The sequence below is a fragment of the Mchenga conophoros genome, linkage group LG16 (genome assembly GCF_057382185.1).
Source record: "Mchenga conophoros isolate Kocher_MC1m ecotype Shallow Benthic linkage group LG16, M_conophoros_male_GT1.1, whole genome shotgun sequence".
NCBI classification, from domain to species: Eukaryota; Metazoa; Chordata; class Actinopteri; order Cichliformes; family Cichlidae; genus Mchenga; species Mchenga conophoros.
The window spans coordinates 22,417,816-22,435,243 of NC_140541.1; the positions used below are offsets into that span (position 1 = coordinate 22,417,816).

Here is a 17,428-nt window from a genome sequence, read left to right on the forward strand (position 1 = left end):
TATACAGGAACAATTCCAAAACATATGCGCCAGTGAAGCAGGTTGCTGTTTACATCTTTCGCAGGACGAGTTTACATTGGGGAACATTTTTGACAGTTTCAACTTTGATACATGGAGTCTATGTAGCACTTTAAACTGTAAGAGTCCATGACGAATGCAAACAGAGGAAGAGTGTACATTTTCCTGGGCTTTTGTCCATTGATTGTCTGGAATTCTCGTACCAAGGTCACACTGCCAGGCCTCTCTCAGATAGTCAAGTGTGATAATTCCATCCAGTTGTGACAATGCGTTGTGAATTTTTGTTATTAGTCCTTTCTTGAGTGGATCAAACTGAAATAAGTTATCTAAGGCAGAGTCTGGGGGCCGATCTGGAAAAGATGGAAAAAGCCTCCCTACAAAGCTTCCGATCTGTAAGTATTTGAAAAAGTCATTACTCGGGTCCTGGTTGGTGTGTTGCCGGGGTTGTGGGCGGGTGGGTGCATGGGGGCCCGGCCCTGGAGCAGGGTGCCGCCGGTGCATCGAGCCGCCTGGGGGGCTCTTCAACTGGTGGGGGGGATGGTCACATCTTGCAGGAGCTTTCTTCTCTCAGGAACTCTCTGCAGGAGGGGGAGATACAGGAGAGGTAGAGGAAGATCTCAGCCTGGGCGTTTACCGTCTTATGTAGTCTGGAAGATGTGTGGTTGGTGGGGTGGGTGCAGTTTTCTCTGTGGTGGGGTTGGGTGGACTGTCCAGGGCTCTGTGGAGCCGGGGGGCGCTACTGCACTGGGCCCCGGTCTGATGGGCCTGGGCCCCCCTTCCCTGGCGGGTCGCGGAGGGTGGGAGTGCCTACTGGGGTCAGCGGGGGAGCTGGCCCCAGGGAGGGGTTACCTGCCCCCCCCTTCCTTCCCTCCCCATCTCCAGCTGCCTCCCTCTTCCCGCTCCTCCACAACCACCCACACATGCAGGGCCTTGGAGTGGGGTATGTCACCAGGGTGCAGAGGAGGCTACCCCCCCCCCCCCCCCCCCCCCGTCCCCTTCTGGCTGCCTCTGCCTCAATTTTATCCCACAACTTAGACATTCACATTATTCACACTCTCATTACACATACATATAGGATCTTGGGGGTGGGCACAATCACGGAGTCCAAATCACCATCAGGGTGTATACCTCACCCCTGACGTCGTTGCCCACCTCTCAATTTTAAATACACTTAGTCATTGAGGGTTAGCAGGAGGGACTATGCGCTTACCTGCTGCTCCTTGGCAGGTAGCTCCATGCCCTCCTGGGTTTTAATTGCACCTTAGAACACATATGCATCAACACTACAATGAGCGGGTGGAGGGAGGTTTGGAGTCTTCTCCCACCCCCATTCTCTGCGGCCTGCTGGAGCGGGAGGGCTAGTAGGAGGAGTTGGCCGTCCGACTGCGGTCTGGGGTGTGGGGCCTCCCTGCTGCTGCGGAGTCGGGGTGGTCTGCCTCTCCCCACCGCAGGGAAAAGGGTAACACCACCTGGGTCTGGGTGCAATTCCCCCCTCCAGGGGCAAGGGTACCTAGACCCGGTTTGTAGAGTACGCTTGGGGAGTGTGATTGTGTGTACAGCGTCTCTTTATGTCTGTCTCCACGTTGGTTGAGTGTGGAGTGAGTGCATATGAGAGCATGAGGGTGGGAATGGATGTTTGTGTCTGTGTGTGCCTGTATGTCTGTGTCTATATGTCAGGTTGGGTATCAGACGCCACCTCTCTGGGGACACCTCAGGCCCTCCAAGGTTTGGAGGCCTATCTCCACCCACCACCACTTCCCCTGCCGGTGGCGGACTCCCTCAGGTGTCGGTGTGTTGGTGGTTCTTTGTGTCTGGGGGTGGGCGTCCGGGTACACACCGGCTCACTCCTTGGCGGCCGCCTGTCGGGGCCTGGGGCTCGCTCGGGCCCCTTTGGAGGTGGGGTGCCCCCAGCCTCTCGGCCTAGGGCTCGGTCACTCAGGCGCAGCTGGGGGCCGGCGGAGCTCACGGGCGCGTCACTGCAACTCCCCCTGACTTCTGCTCCGCGGCTGCTGGGCGAGCCCTCATCTGGGACTCTCCTCAGCTCTTACTGGGACAGTGGCGCGGCTGCCCCTCTGTTGGTCTTCCATGGTCTCTTGTGTTCTGGGGGCCTCTGGATGTCTGGAGTTTTGATCTCCTCCATACCCGCTTCACACCCTGGAGGACGGGGCTGTGGCCCCCCCACACTCCCTAGCAGATCATTACATGGAGAAACCTTTGGAATGCAAGCATGCTGATCCACACAGGTATGCACACATGGGTATTCACAGACGCGGACTAAAGCTTTCTTGGCTGCTGCCTCAAAGCACACTGTGCGCTGTCTATCTTGCGTGCTGCACAATATCGTTTATTACTTAGTAAATATTGATATCTATGACTAGCTAGTTTATTGTGATGGTGCTTTGTTTTCTCTATTATTATGTTGCTCTTTGTTGTTTGCTGTCTCCTCTGTTTGTTTTTGTTTGTTTGTTTTTTTTTTTTCTCCATACAGGTGACCCAGGAGTTCTTTTTTTTATTTTTTCTCTCTCTTCCCCCCCCTTCTCACCGTCTCTTCTCCCCTTTGGTTTTCTTTCTTTCTCTCCCCCTCTTTCTCTCATTCATTCCCCCTGTCCTATTTATTAAAAAAAAAAAAAAAAAAAAAAATGACAAAGGATGAACTGAAGCTCTGCCATCACGTAATGTCGCATACTGCTGTTTCTGATGTCATTTAAAAAAGCAAAAAAAAAAAAAAAAAAAGAAAAAAAAAAGAAAAAGTCATTACTGTGCAAGTCAAATTTTTCTTGCAGTTGCCGGAATGTGGGAAAAACCTTGTTGATGAATAAATCCTTTACTGAGTGCAGTCCCTTGTGGTTCCATTAGAGAAATGAAATATTTGAAAGTGAGTGAACTAGAGTCTGAATCTTGGGATTTTTGTGCCTGGATCCATATTGCTGGGAGACCACACGGTCCCCTTGAGGGACCCCGGTGTGTATACCATAATGTCGAACATGCAGTCACTCAAATGTTCCCTGCCGGTTTGTAGAAGTATTCATGATTCACGTAATTTCTCATAATGATGATGATTTTCACTCCGCTGCATCTCTTCCTGTGTAGAAGTATCCTAACAATACATTTCTTGTATGAATATGAAAATGGTATTTGTTTAAAAGTTATAATTTAGCCTTTGCAGTAAAACTGTTGTAAAGTCTACTTCTTTACATCATGAAAAGGATGAATGAGTAAGAAACCCACCCAGGACATTTAGTGTTGGCTTCTCACTGTGAAAGTAATTGCATTTGAGATCAGGTATGCTTGTGACATTTCAGTAAAAGCATAGAAACGTAACTCGTTCACCACTCTTGATGACTGGTCTTCAAGTTTTTCACAGTTGGCAGAAGCTGCAAAGTTTCTGAGATCTGGTTGCTCATGTTTTCTTCTTAGTTTGAACTAAACTTGTGCAGTAAGCAAAATATATTAAATCTTTGAAGTGTGGTCAGTCTGCTGCAGGTGGACAGGAAGTAAACTGCAACTTCCCCTGAACATTCTTGTACTAAAATTGCTTGGTTTTTAAAAAACTAACATTAGACAGTTAACTCAAGTATTATGATGAGTTAGTAGCTTCTGTCTCCACATAACCAGCATCAGGGTGCAGAATCATTATAAATGTCCTTTCCGTTACAGTACATGCGCATTAAACATCAATAACCTCCCACTGAATTATAATATCTTGCCTTTTTAAATTGCATTTCAGCAGTTTCCTTTTGTAGTTCTTACACATTTTGTATATACAGCAACAGTCATCAGCCAAATAACCACATTACTATGTAACTATGCAATAAACGATAGCAAATATTTCTAAATTAAGCTCCCATGCTTCCCTGAATGTGATCAAGAGAATTGATAATTTCAGAATTGTTTAATATTAAACTGCCACTGTTCATCTGCAGAAATGATGCTTAGAAAAAAGGTGATTGATAATTGTGACAAGCGTTAGACTAACGCTGCACGCAAAGGAGGGAGGCACTAACGTCACTTAAGACCAACCTGATATTTACCAAACCCACATCAACGCTTAAGCTGGGCTGACTACCAAGGCTTTAAGTGGTAAGTACAATATTTTATTTAACAATAATTTTTTTAGGTTTGGATTTTTAGGCAGAGCAAGACCTTTCTAGGCCTAGTGTTTGGATTTGGAGAGCTGATCTTTAAAACTGAATAGGGAAAAATATAATGGGAGCTAATAAGGCTTTAGTTTCAGTTATCGCATCTTAAATATTACAGAAAAAGGTTCTCGTAATGCCTCCATCACAAGCGGCATGAACGTGGCATTTAAAGTGTGGATTTTTTTTTTAATCATATGTATCACCTTAAGTTATACTTCACTAAAGCTATTCTGTACTTGTTTTTCTGGATAAATGATTATTGTTAAAAATATCTAAAACGGCTAATCTGTCTTTGTGTAATACTTTTAAAAAACTTTTTTTTTCTTTACTGAAGCCACAAACTAGATTGGATTTTCTTTAGTAACCTTTTTTCCACTCCGTATACATGCATATCACTCAACAGACAATTATTCTAAAGCTAATTGATTAATAAACATAAAGCTTTATTTAATTCCTTCTAAAAAATGTATGTAAATTTTTTTTTAAAAGTCTTGTTTCTACACATTTATATTTTATTGCTTACTGTAGTTAGAATATTATGTAAAAATGTATGGGATCACTCAAACGAGGAGTTATTAACATTTTCAGTATTTTGTGTCATATCAAAGTATGAGTCGATTGAGGAAAAGTACTGGGGTACACAAAGTTAGTTGCACCAATGATACATTTTGAAAGAAAATCTCAACCAGATTTCTGCTTCTTGAGTATTAAAAGCACTTCTTAGTTAGGTCCTGTCAGTGCTGTTTTACAAAAATTAAAATTCATTCTCCAATAGTTTGGCAGCAAACGACTCCTCTGCCCATGAGTCTACCTAAATCTAAAGCTTCAGCACTACTGACTTTATTTTCTAGGAAACACACTGGACATCACAAACTGTGCACAGCAGGTTTTCAGGCCGTGCTTTCTCTAAACAAAATTTCAGTATGACATGCAACAGCTGCAGGTGTTCGTCCTCACAGGTTCCAGCATGCTACTGAATAAAGGTGAGACTTCACTAGTGTGTCAACTGCACTGCTCTCTAAACTTCCTCTTCCCCTGCAGCTGAGCTAAAAGCAGACTGTCATCACAATTCGCTTAATTATTCATTCCTTTTATTTTAAAAGAGCCAGCTGCAGTTTTTCTTCTGATGCCAAAGATTTGAAAGCGACAAAGAATGCAAGCCATAGTGAAAACTTTAGCAAAGACTGGAAATGAACCAAGTTTAATATTAAGAAATGTCAATAAACATGACAAGCGTTCGTCTAACACTGCATAAAAAGGAGGGAAGCGTTGGCGTCAGTTAAGACCAAACATATTTATTAAACCCCCATCAACACTTATTGATAAAGCTGGGCTGAATACCAAGGCTTTAAGTACAATATTGTAATGGTTTCCAGTTTTTTCTTTTGTTTTTAATTTATTTAAAGATCCGAGGAGTGTAAAATGAATAATAAACCCAAAAAGTACGTTTTTATTTGCCAGAAAAACAAATGGTCAAAGTAAAGCTTGAACACTTGCAAATGTAGCATATTCAAATATGCTGTGCGAAAGTGTTTATGACTGCTCTTAATATTTTAAATATGCAAAACCTCCAATCTAATACAAAAGCTGCTCTGTGCTCTTTTGCAGATGGTCCTGGTGCTAAATAACATGGGCATAGCCACAGTGTTCATACTGACCTGTATGTGCGCCGTGCCACTGCAAGGTCAGAAGCCAGGTCAGGTGGACCCCCTGAAGGCCCATCGGGGCAATCCGCAATGCTGGGAGGCGTCCTCGGCTCTGCTGCTGGAGATGCGCTCTCCGAGGATTGCTGACACAGTGCCTGCCTTCTGGGACCTCATGGAGTCACTCAGGGCTTCAAACAACAGCAAACACACTGCACTGTTCTGGGACCTGGCCCAAGTCTTCTGGGACATCTATCTAAATTGCATTGTGTCCAGGAGTCATGGGCTGGGCCGTCGACACATAACTGCTGTCCAGTCCCTCATTACTGACAGTGAGTACTCAACCACACACTTCTCCTTGCAAAGACAAATAAGTAGGATCATTTAGTTTCTTTACAATAAAAGAAAAATTAATATTAAATTGTATTTATACTGGAGAATTGAAGATTAAAGTCCACGACTCACCTGCAGTTATCAAATGTAGTTTTTCATTCCTTAAAATGCTCCTCATGCATTTATAATTGATTAGGTGTGGCTGTACACCTTCATTCAGTAAATGTCGACGTATGAATTCTGTCAAACCTCTTCTCCCCTGCAGTGAGACTCGCTTACATGTTCTCTTAATAGATGATGGGGGAGACAACTGTGGTACAGACAACCAGAGCTTTGTTGTTGAGCAGGAGAAAACCACACAGGTAATCGGAAGCTTCACAGTGGGGATGCTGACTGTAATAACATCCACAGCGTCTGGAACCTGTTGGATAGCAGCTCTGCTGTGTTGAAGTCTGTTTCACTGTGACTCTTCCTTCACACGAGGTGTCTTTTTCTACTTAAAGTTGTCATACACCGACAGCACAGGGTGAAACTTAAAGGGAGAAATGAACATTAGATTTTTACCCTGGAAAGAGCTGAGTAAGTGTCCTCTCACAGAGAACAGGTCACTAACAATGAGGTGGTGGTGGTGCCAGCTGGGATGGCAAGAAACCTGGGAATCATCCTAGGGGGAAGTGTCTTGGGTAGGGTTGCCAACTCCCTGAAAAATAAATAAGGGACACCTCATGGCCAGGGCTGGGCGACCCGATTGTCTTCACCCTTCCCAGTGTGGGGAATTTTTTAGCTCTTGTTTTTGTGTGAAATTATTTTTTTAACCATTTGACAAAGTGCGTCCCTTTTTCAGCTCAATACTTTTGTTTCTAAATACGGAACAATCCCGTTTTTCAAGGGACGGTTAGCAACCCTAGTCTTGGGACATAACAATCGTTGCTAATCCCGATTAATTTCTCCTTTATAAAAATCAACTGGATTTATCCTTTCCTAACCATCTGGGCATCTTTATACCTTGTTGCAGCTCCTGCATCTGACTGTAGCTGGGATTCAACCTTTGCAAAGCTTTACACACCCATTCCCTACTCGGTTCACTACAACGGCTCCCTGTGGCTGCCTGGTCTCTGCTTTCCTCTCTTTTTAGCTTTCTGGTCAGTCACAGGACCCCATTATCACTCTTCTCACTGCAGGCTTTTCTCTGTTGTTTCATTTTAGCTGTTTAGTGAAGCGTCAAATGTGGAGCCAAAGTGCCATAGTTACTGCATCTCTTGCACTGAAAGCTTTAAACCAATGCTTTTTGACTTAAATGTCTATTTTTTTTTTTATGCAATTGACTTTTGATACAAGCATCTACTGCCCCATGAATTTTGTAACATGCTTAGCATTTTTTCTGTCTTTTTTTCCCCCTTCCTTCAGAATCCTTCAGATTCAACCGCTCAGGAGCAAAGTCCCACGCGTGGCTCCATGTGAGAGTGAGACGTAGAGGGCAAATCAAGACCCTGAAGACAGAGCCAAAATAAAACGCACAACTACTAGAAAAGATTAAGGATAATTCAAAGTAGATAGCTTTTTATAAACATTCTTTCCCAGAAGAAAAACTCGATTTTTCTTAAAGTGACTTTTACTTATAGGATCTGGTTTATGTAAACATGAATGGAGGTGAGACCTCATTACTTTTAGGACACTGAGCTTTGTTATCCAACACTTCAAAGCGAAAAAAATTTGGCAACATAAAATTTTACCCCACACCCTTTTAATGACTACAGCTTGTTTTTATCAATCTCAAATCATGCCGCTATGATTATGCAGTTTTAATTTTTAATTATTATTAAAATTATTATTTTGAATTAAGATTTGAATCTTGTCTGATGTACTGTTCATATCAAGAGTTGTGATTTTGTTATAATGTTTGGGCTGTCTTTTCATCAGAATAGTAGTGCCCGATTGTTCATTTTAGGCAGAAATGCTTTTTCACTGCTGTGAGCTGTAATTCCCTGAATGTCAAAATAAATCAGTCAGCAAATAAAACCTGGCTGTCAGACTCTAACTTCACAAGAAATGCGATTTGATCTACATTTAAGCAGAATTTCCTCCAAACTCAAACTGCTCACTAATTTGATCTGAGGTTTTTCTGCCAGGTGAAATGGAGGACATGTAGAATATAAGCAGCTGGAACATGGGAGTGAGAATGTTTCTGCCATTAGACAACTAGTTTGGGTTTGAAGAGAGCCACTGTTTTAGAGTTGTCTTAAGGACCAAGTAAACACAACACATCTGAATCATCGTATGTCTGAGTCTTATTATGTGTAATTGGATTACTGGAGGCCTAAATTGAGTATGCCTGTAAAGTGCTTTGGGTGAGCTTCTGTAACAAAAAATGGACTTCAAAACTACATTTTTCCAGAGAATTCATTAGGAAATGAACGATGAAAGCAACACAGATTTGTCTTTTATGGGTATAAAAGAAATCCTGTTAGCAGACACAAGGCAGAGTTTGATGTTTCAGTGATCATAATATTTTGAAAGTAAACAGGAGTGAGCACTTTTCTTTTATTAGTCTACAGACTTTATAGTTACTCAATCTAGATTTATTATTAACCTGCCTCGTCGGGGACTTGCCCAGACATGACTCCAGGCTTACGCAGAGGTGATTCCCGATCGAGGCCACGTGCGTCACACAGGTAGTTGTTGACATAATGGCAGGTTGGAGTACACATCCCACTGAGTGAAAACAGGTTGCTATATTTTCACCTTTACATTTAAGTGATCCGCACAGTAACTAGCTTGTCGATGCGGCAGACTCTCTTTCACTTTCGATTCCTGCTTACTCGCCTGGACTTACTTTAACTACTGAAAAGTTGCTCTACGAAGTCTGTGACGTTCTCGATGGCGAGTTAAACCATTTTTCAGCAGCCACCGACAACATGAAGTACGCTTGAAGTATGTGGACATAAACAACCAGTATCGTCGTCGTCGTCCTTCAGACAAGCTGTCAACGCGTGTCCATACAGGTACCTCTGCACGAGATGGTGTTTGAGCACAGATGGCTACCATGGGTTACCTTTAAGTGTGCTGAAGTTATGCAATGTATTTTCCGGGACATAAGACTAACTGAAAAATGAGAATACAGTAAACTCTGCGTGTTACCATGTTATTCAATAAGGTTAAAACGACATGACATGATGGCATCACACAGTTGCTGCAGGTTTCTCAGCTTCACACCGATGATATGGATCTCCACTTCCACCACCTCTCAAAGGTGCTCTGTTGGATTAAGATGTCTGTGGAGGGCTTTTCAGTGACACGAGTTCATTGTCATGTTCAGGAAACCACCTTGAGATGATTTGATGTTTGTGACATGGTGTAATATCCCGCTGGACGCAACCATCAGAGGATAGATATACTGGGGTCATAAAGGGGTGGATGGACATGGTCAGCTGGAATTATGAGGCGCAGTTGGTAGTAAGGGGCAGCTTTCGTTGAGTTATAGATACATCAATTTTGTATTCTAGACATCAAATAAGATATTCTAGACATGCTATAATAATAATAATAATAACGGAGAAAACGTACAACATCAAGACAGCCCTATTTATTTGCCTTTTCGTAAGAGACGTAAAATCATCTAGAATGCAAAAAAGTATTATTGAAATGACTATTTTTGAGTCATTTCTCCAAGGAGCAATTTGCATGATGTGACCACTTTGCATAGTTAAACAACAGACCTAGGCTACATATTTAAATTTCTGGTTTCTGAAAGTCTTGTACTTTGTTTTAAATACAGGAAATGGAATTCCAAAATTTGTTGCTAAAGGTGGGTAAGGCACTGTCTAAAGATGAAGTGAAAGCCTTGGTCTTTCTTTGCACTGACCTCCTGGACCAAAAGCCAAACAAGGTGGAAACGGCCAGTGAGCTCTTCTCCTGCCTGATGAAACAAGACCATCTCTCACCTGAGAACCCACAGCTCCTGACCGAGCTTCTGGTCACTACTGAACATCATGCCCTGATCCGGGATCTCTGTCTCGCTCCACATACAACAACGAGCTTTATTTCTCCCTACAGGTATGCCGTTCATGTTTCGCTTCGTACTGTTTCGTTTTTCTGATTTAGGTTTACATTGAAAAATAAATTTTAATCTGTAAAGCTATTTCTATCAAATGTTTTTCCGTAATTCCAGGAAGCTTCTTTACAGCCTCTCTGAAGAAATTACTGATGGTGATCTGAGAGAAGTGAAGTTCTTGTTAAACACGATGATCCCACGTAGAAAACTGGGGGAACATATTGTAAGTGCGCCTTCAGAAATGTGGTAAATGTAGCCCATAATATTTCATTCTAGTCCTTCTTTATAACAATGTGTTATGTATGTGTACTTGTTACCCGTAGCATCGCCTGCCATACGTTGTCACATTTTCCTTTGAACAAACCTGCAGAACTTCCGCACATACACTTCATTTTTCCATCAGTGCAAAGACCTTGTGTCATTTTCAGACTACACTGGAAGTCTTCTTGGAGATGGAGCGCATGGACCACCTTAGCGAAAGTAATCTAAACACCCTGGAGACCATAGTGAGGGAGGTGTGTCCCATGCTGAATGCTAAGATCAACCAGTTTAAAAAACGGCGAGGTAAGCTATTCACAAAACGTCTCTTGCTGAATGTAATTTCAGTTTCATTTGATTTTATTTTTGAGTCTATTTGCCATTCTGGTTACTTTTTTTGTAAGTAAAGATGGAAAAGAAACAAAGTTCTATTCTTTTCTATTTTAATTATGCTGAGGTAATTAGATTACTTTTCTGTTGGGACAAAAACACAGGTCCTCTAATCTGTGGGATTCCACAAGGTTCAATTCTAGGTCCATTGTTATTCTACAACTCACAACAAGAGTTGCCTCACGGCGCTTTGTATTGTAAGGTAAACATCCTACATAATAAGGAAATGAACGTAAACGATCACATCACACAACCTCGTATGAGCAGCACATGGTGATGGCAGGAAGGGAAAAAGTTATTTTTAACGTCTGAATTAAGAAACCTCCAGCAGAAGCTCAGAGAGGGGCGGCTGTCTGATGCCAACAGGGTGAGGGGAGGAAGATGGACCAAAACACTAACCCTGGAATAAATGATTAAATGCAGCTGTAATATTTTATTCTTCACTGTAACATCTTATTTCTCACAGTGTTCATTTGCAGACAGAGGCTTTCAGTTTGTGACACCAAGACTCTGGAGCAGTTTACCACTTCAGCTACGTTTCTCTCTGCGACTCTGAAGAGTCAAAACCTTCTGTTGAAATTTTCCTGTTTAGCCAGGCCTTCTGTTGACATTCTCTTTTTATTAATATTATTATCTTATTTCATTATTTTTGTTCTGTTCTGACAGGTTGCTTTTTCAGGTTGTTTGTTTTTTCCATTCTATTAACTGTTGTACAGTGCTTTATGACTTTATGCCTGTGAAAAGACATAAGTAAAGTTTATGTAACCATAGCCTTAAAGCAGGGCAGGCATGCACTTTGACCATTTGCTTTAAATAGAGGGTGCTGTGTCTTATCTTCACTTCACTTTACAGTCACATTCCATCTTATTAATGGTTCTGTTTTTTGTTTATGTTTTTACTAGAGCGAAGCTAGGACTCTGTTTGCTCTGATCCTTATCAGGGCAATTGTCGATCTTTAGTGGGGAGGGGCCCATTTGGAAAACCAGCTAACTGTAAAAGTCATATTTCCTTTTGCATTCCATTTAGATGCTTGGATAGCCATATCTGGTTCGAAGCGGGCTTCAAATTTGTCTTAAGCTTACAGTTTGAAACACTACTATTATGGGTTGTTTTTTTGTTTTTTTTAAGTCTATCAAAATTTACTTAGGTTATTTTTGTATCACTATTGCATACGAATACAAGCAAAGTCATTTAATACTCTAAATCAGTTTGTTAGAATCATTAGCTTCAGTCAGGAATTAGTCAAAGATTTGTTTTGAAATCATTTTTAATGATCTTTGAATTTGACTTTCCTGCATTCCTCTTATGGGGAGATAAAAAAAAAAAAAGAGCGTCAGTCACATAAACAGTGTCTCTCTTCCACAGCATGTCTTTGGTATCTTCATCCCCTCACCCACAACTGGTTGCGGCAGATGGCCGCCCCTCCCTGAGCCTAAATCTGCTGGAGGTTTTTTCCTGTTAAAAGGGAGTTTTTCCTTCCCTGTCGCAAAACCTTTTACCTTAGAATATAAAGGGCCTTGAGGCAACTGTTGTTTTGACATAGCACTGTATAAATTAAACTGAATCGAATGGGTTAAGCACTGAGACGAGCAGTCGTGATTCAAACAATAGCTAAACTCTTGTTTAGCTTTTTGTGAAATAATACCAGACGTTTAAAACCTTGAAATATAATTGTTCCCCCCACAATTATTGCCCTTCTTTGCAGTCACCTGTCCTGTTATGACAACTGATGCTATATCAACTCAAGAAAAGGAGTCCGTCACCATGCCGATATCGCCATCTACAAACACACAAGATGAGGTGTGTGTATTTTTTTTCTTATATATGTGACATGCTTAAATCGTAATCACTGGTTACGGCCCTGGCACTACATTTAATTTGAGCTGGAGCCCTCCAGGCGGATCATTCTTCCCTTTGTATACTTAGTTTTCATTCCAGAGTTTAACTTGTGGATCAAATAGAAGTTTACAAGTAATGCACTGAATCATGTCTTCCCTGTAATCTGTGTCATTTATCTCTGTAGGGCTTGGGAACATATCCCATGACATCTGAAAAGAGGGGCATCTGTTTAATTGTTAACAACGATAACTTCAGTAAGTCCAGCCAACTAAGGAAACGGGAAGGAACTGAAGTGGATCAAAGTAAGCAAATTTTGGCAGTCAATATACGCTTCATGTTTGTGGTCCTGCATCATCCTTAGATCGTCTGTTTCTTCCAGAATGTCTGCAGAGTGTGTTTCAGTGGCTCGGCTTTAAAGTGGAGAGCCACCATGACTGTGACACGAACCAGATGCTCTCTGTGTTCAAGGAGCTTGGCAAAAGAGACCACAGTCGGTTTGACTGCGTAGTGTGCTGTGTTCTGAGTCATGGTGTGGAAGGCAGCGTGTACGGTGTGGATGGATCCACTGTCAAGATCAGTGATTTGACGGACCTTTTCAATGGATTAAATTGCCCGTCTTTAGTGGGCAAGCCCAAGCTGTTTTTCATCCAGGCCTGCCAGGGAAACAACGAGCAGCAAGCTGTCTTCATTGAATCTGATAGCTCTGCATACAGCTTTCATTGGACTGATGCTATAAAGGCTAAACAGGGTATCCCAAATAGTGCAGATTTCCTGCTGGGAATGGCCACAGTTCCTTTTCATGTTTCCTTCAGAGAGAGAACCAATGGCACCTGGTTTATTCAGTCTTTGTGCCAAAACCTTGTTCAGATGGTGCCCAGGTTAGTGAACCAAAATATCAAATATAATAAAAAAAATTTTTTTTTAAAATGAAGAAGAATGCTTTTTTACAAAAATGCTGTACATTAGCTCACCCTGTGTCTTATTTTTCCTAGGGAGTTTGATCTCATGTCAATCCTGACAAAAGTGAATGCAGATGTTAGCAAGAAGAGTGATCAGTATGGTCAAAGAAAGCAGATGCCTCAGCCAGCCTTCTCACTCAGGAAGAAGGTGGTGTTTCCGGTTCCCAACGTCCCTACTCCATCTATTCACAAAGCATCGTCAAATTCTTGATTTTTACGTTACTTCAGAGCTGTGGATGCAGATCAAGAATTAAATGCAACAATTTGTTGAAATGCAGAAGTTTTCTATCAAAATATTTTTAATGCAGTTTTGTGTAGAATATTTTGAATTTTAGTCCTCTGTGATCAGGATTAATGTTCTTAATAAATGTGGCTCTCAATAACCTCACCAGGTCTCCGTGGTAACATATACTACTTATGCTAACATGCTCTTGATCAGGATGTTTTTAAGAGTTAAATGTTAATTCTGCTGTTAGTGTTGGATTATAACAACATTCTCTAAGTGCCATAGAGCTTATCCATTGATGCTAATGAATGAAGCCTTGCAGTGGAGTCTGCAATTGGATGTCATGTCTGTTGGCAGCCAGTCTGCTGGCACAGCTCCATATGGAGCCGTGCCAGAATTGATTGAAATGTAACCAGAGTAATTAATATTGTTCATTCTTTAAAAAACAAGCAAACAAACTTTACCCCGTTTTGTTACTTTCCTAATTAACTGTTGTAAGTGAAAAGTGAATCAAGGAATACTGCATTACATCAAAATACAGAATCTACTAAAAAATACTTCTCAGTTTCTTTATAAAAATGTTTTGTCAACAAGCACTGTAATTCTAACGCACACCCATCCTTACAAGACAAAAACGCAGTGACGGTTAAAGACTTGCCTTACACAAGAAACTTTGTAACGTCAGCCTCCTTAGTGATCCATCCACCTCGTGACAGTGAGTCACAGCTGCCTTTCCCGCAATCATTAACGCTTTAGATGTGTACTGTGTATATTTTGTAGTCAGTAATGTGTTAAGATTTAAAAGGAACCTTTTGACATTTAGCCTCGTTTGACTTTGTCTAATAATCGGGAGTCCAAATCTCTACAACAAAAATTGCAACAATTAAAAGTAAAATGTGACAAAGCTACGCCTACAGAATGTGTGACTCAGAGCGAAAGGCCTCACTCTGTTCCTGTACCTGCTCTGACAGGCTGCCTAAACGTTCGTCCTATCGCTGCAACACCTCAGCACGCAAGTATTTTCCACATACTGATAATCTGTTGAAACCATATTTCCATGTAACAACCAGTCACACTTGTCAATCAACCGCCTTCTCCTTTTACTGCATTGTTTGTTGCTTCTCCCTCCAAATGCTCGACTTCTTGCAGAAGTTTTTTGCTATGAAAAATATTACAGGTAACATTACCATGGCAACATAGAGCTCATAGACATTTACTAAATAAGAGTTCCTCTTTCGCAGTTTAGACAGACTTCACTCGCTTGTTTTGTCTCCAAATGGCTTCAACATATGACAGAGATTTATGTGTATTGCAACAATTTTCACTCACTAATGGAGTGATCAGCACACCAACTTTAACTCTGAGTCTTGTTTATCGAACCAGACTGCAGCGGGAGACACTGAACCATATACTGAAAGTGCCAAAAACATGAGAACATTCTTAGCATTCAGTAATTTCCTTTGTTGAGCTGAGCAGCTCACGTGCTGAAAGTAATAGTAGATGTTTAGGTCTGACAGGGATTGCCAGTGCAACTTCTACAGAGACGTGACCAGGGAACACACTGAGAAAGTTGCTATGTGAGTGCATGATTTTTATTTTTTTTAATTGTTTTTGGGGGGTAAAAGGATAAGTCAAAACTTTGGTGGCTGAATTACAACAAAATATAACAAAGTCTGCCCCTCCAAAAATAAATTTTCAGGGAACAGCAGAAAGGAGGAGCACAAAGACAAACAAGGCAAAACATAAACTATGACACAACCCGAAGAATGACTTTCGTACTAGTCATGGCTGTGGGGTTTTTTGTAGGTTTGATTTGACTTTCCTGTTGTTATTGACCATGTCTGAGCTGCAGAAACCCTGCACTTGAACCTCTGTCTCCACCTTCAGGTCGACTCCATACAAGTCCCTTGAACTGCTTCTCTGATTTGCTTGTGTCCGACTGACAGACACCCAGATCAGTCTCCCTGCCCTGCACTGCCTTTAGGATGTTAGGTGTGTATTATATGAGTTTATGGTAAAATTAAATGTAACTATGAATTTGCATAACTTTTCAGCCCACACTGGAGCTCTTTCTGGATGGACAGAGTGTTTGAATGACAGCAATTTAAGCAAGTTGTAGACTATAACTGAAATAGTGTGTCCCCTGCTCATTGAAATGGTCAGCCAGTTTAAAGTACTGCAGGGTAAAAGTTATAAAAGGACTTAAAATACAAACGCAAATGGGTTTAATCTGGTTCCTAACTACTTACCAACCCCCTGACATTAAAAAAGCTGCCTGCTTTAGTAAGTCAGCAAGAAGTACATCTATAGAGGCAAGCTGGTGAGTTGAGGTCAGGATCGAATGAAATTCAACCATAGCTAACAGTGTGGCCTGACCAACTTTGGCTTCTACAGGCAATTTCATGTGTTTCAGTGGTGAATCAAAATGCGCCCTAATTTCCAAACCCTTGTCCCTCGTTGGTGTTTCACATCCACAATGCACAATGAAGATTTACAGCATTCAGATAAAACCACAATACACTATGCATACAAAATTACATTAAATACATATATGAGAAAAATATGGTCTAAGAAATATACACCAATGAATATAATTTCCAAAATTATGAATAATTGTGGAATTAGCCTTTGTTCCGATTTTCCAAATGTGGCATTTTACTGTGTGCTTTATTTAATTTTAGAATTTGCAAGTTGTAAAAGGTAATAAAGTGAACCCAGCTAAACTGATCTAACAAATATCAGCCTAACATTATTAGGAAAACAGTAGACAGTCATATCAGTCTTACACAACCTTAAGCTTAAAGCTTTAAGCTCAGTTGTCTTAAAGCTTTGGGTGTTTGGTATGTTTCCTTACTTTGGGCTCTTTCATGAGATTTCTCTTGGTTTAAATATAATAACTCAATTTCTCTATGACCGTCCTTTTGTAGAACCACTTGATTGCTTTGCACAACCTGCTTTCAGTTGAGATTCACTTCAGACAAATTTCCCAACATTTTCCTTTAGAATTCGGAGGCGTAGCATGTAATTCATTGCTCTTTCAGTGATGGTGAGCTGTCCTGGCCCGTATGCAGAAAAACAGACCCAAACAATGACAGCATCACCACCATGTTTCACGAATGGGATGAGGTTGTCTGGAATGCATTTCCTTATCCACCCAAACCACTTGTTATTTACCCGAGTAAATGTAATTTAAGGATTCATCTACTAAACACTGCTCAAACAGCCTTCTGGAGTACCCACATGGAAAGCAGGATTGTTCTTTTGAACTGGCTTTTTTCATGCAGAACAATATCAACGAACAATAAAATAAACATCAAATGAAAAACTAAAACAAAAAAACAGCAACTGGGAAATTACAGTGCTACCATTGCAACTTCATTAGATTTAATTGCATCATACTCTTACTGTGGGGACAGACCATAACCACCTCTACTCTATAGCCAGGCTTTAACCAGCAGAAAATGTTATCATTTAGATTCTCAATCTATGATACCTAGTTTCCTGTTGTTTTGATTTATTTATTTATTGCTGTTTAAACAAGCCTTGCTGTTCTTTGTGTTCTTTTTGTCAAT

General features: G+C 41.2%; 2 protein-coding genes across 2 annotated transcripts; both read left to right on the top strand.

The window, feature by feature from the left end:
• The first annotated feature begins 283 nt into the window (after window positions 1–283).
• On the top strand, window positions 284–7,862 carry LOC146556765 (protein FAM237A-like). The gene is made up of 3 exons (XM_085249965.1): window positions 284–410; window positions 5,766–6,132; window positions 7,541–7,862. The coding sequence occupies exons 1-3, from the start codon at window positions 378–380 to the stop codon at window positions 7,642–7,644; spliced, it is 504 nt and encodes a 167-aa protein (XP_085106091.1). The 5' UTR covers window positions 284–377; the 3' UTR covers window positions 7,645–7,862.
• Window positions 7,863–8,781: 919 nt separating this feature from the next.
• On the top strand, window positions 8,782–14,398 carry casp10 (caspase 10, apoptosis-related cysteine peptidase). The gene is made up of 8 exons (XM_085249966.1): window positions 8,782–9,135; window positions 9,909–10,186; window positions 10,302–10,407; window positions 10,613–10,748; window positions 12,538–12,632; window positions 12,856–12,973; window positions 13,051–13,549; window positions 13,664–14,398. The coding sequence occupies exons 2-8, from the start codon at window positions 9,912–9,914 to the stop codon at window positions 13,839–13,841; spliced, it is 1,407 nt and encodes a 468-aa protein (XP_085106092.1). The 5' UTR covers window positions 8,782–9,135; window positions 9,909–9,911; the 3' UTR covers window positions 13,842–14,398.
• Window positions 14,399–17,428: the final 3,030 nt, after the last annotated feature.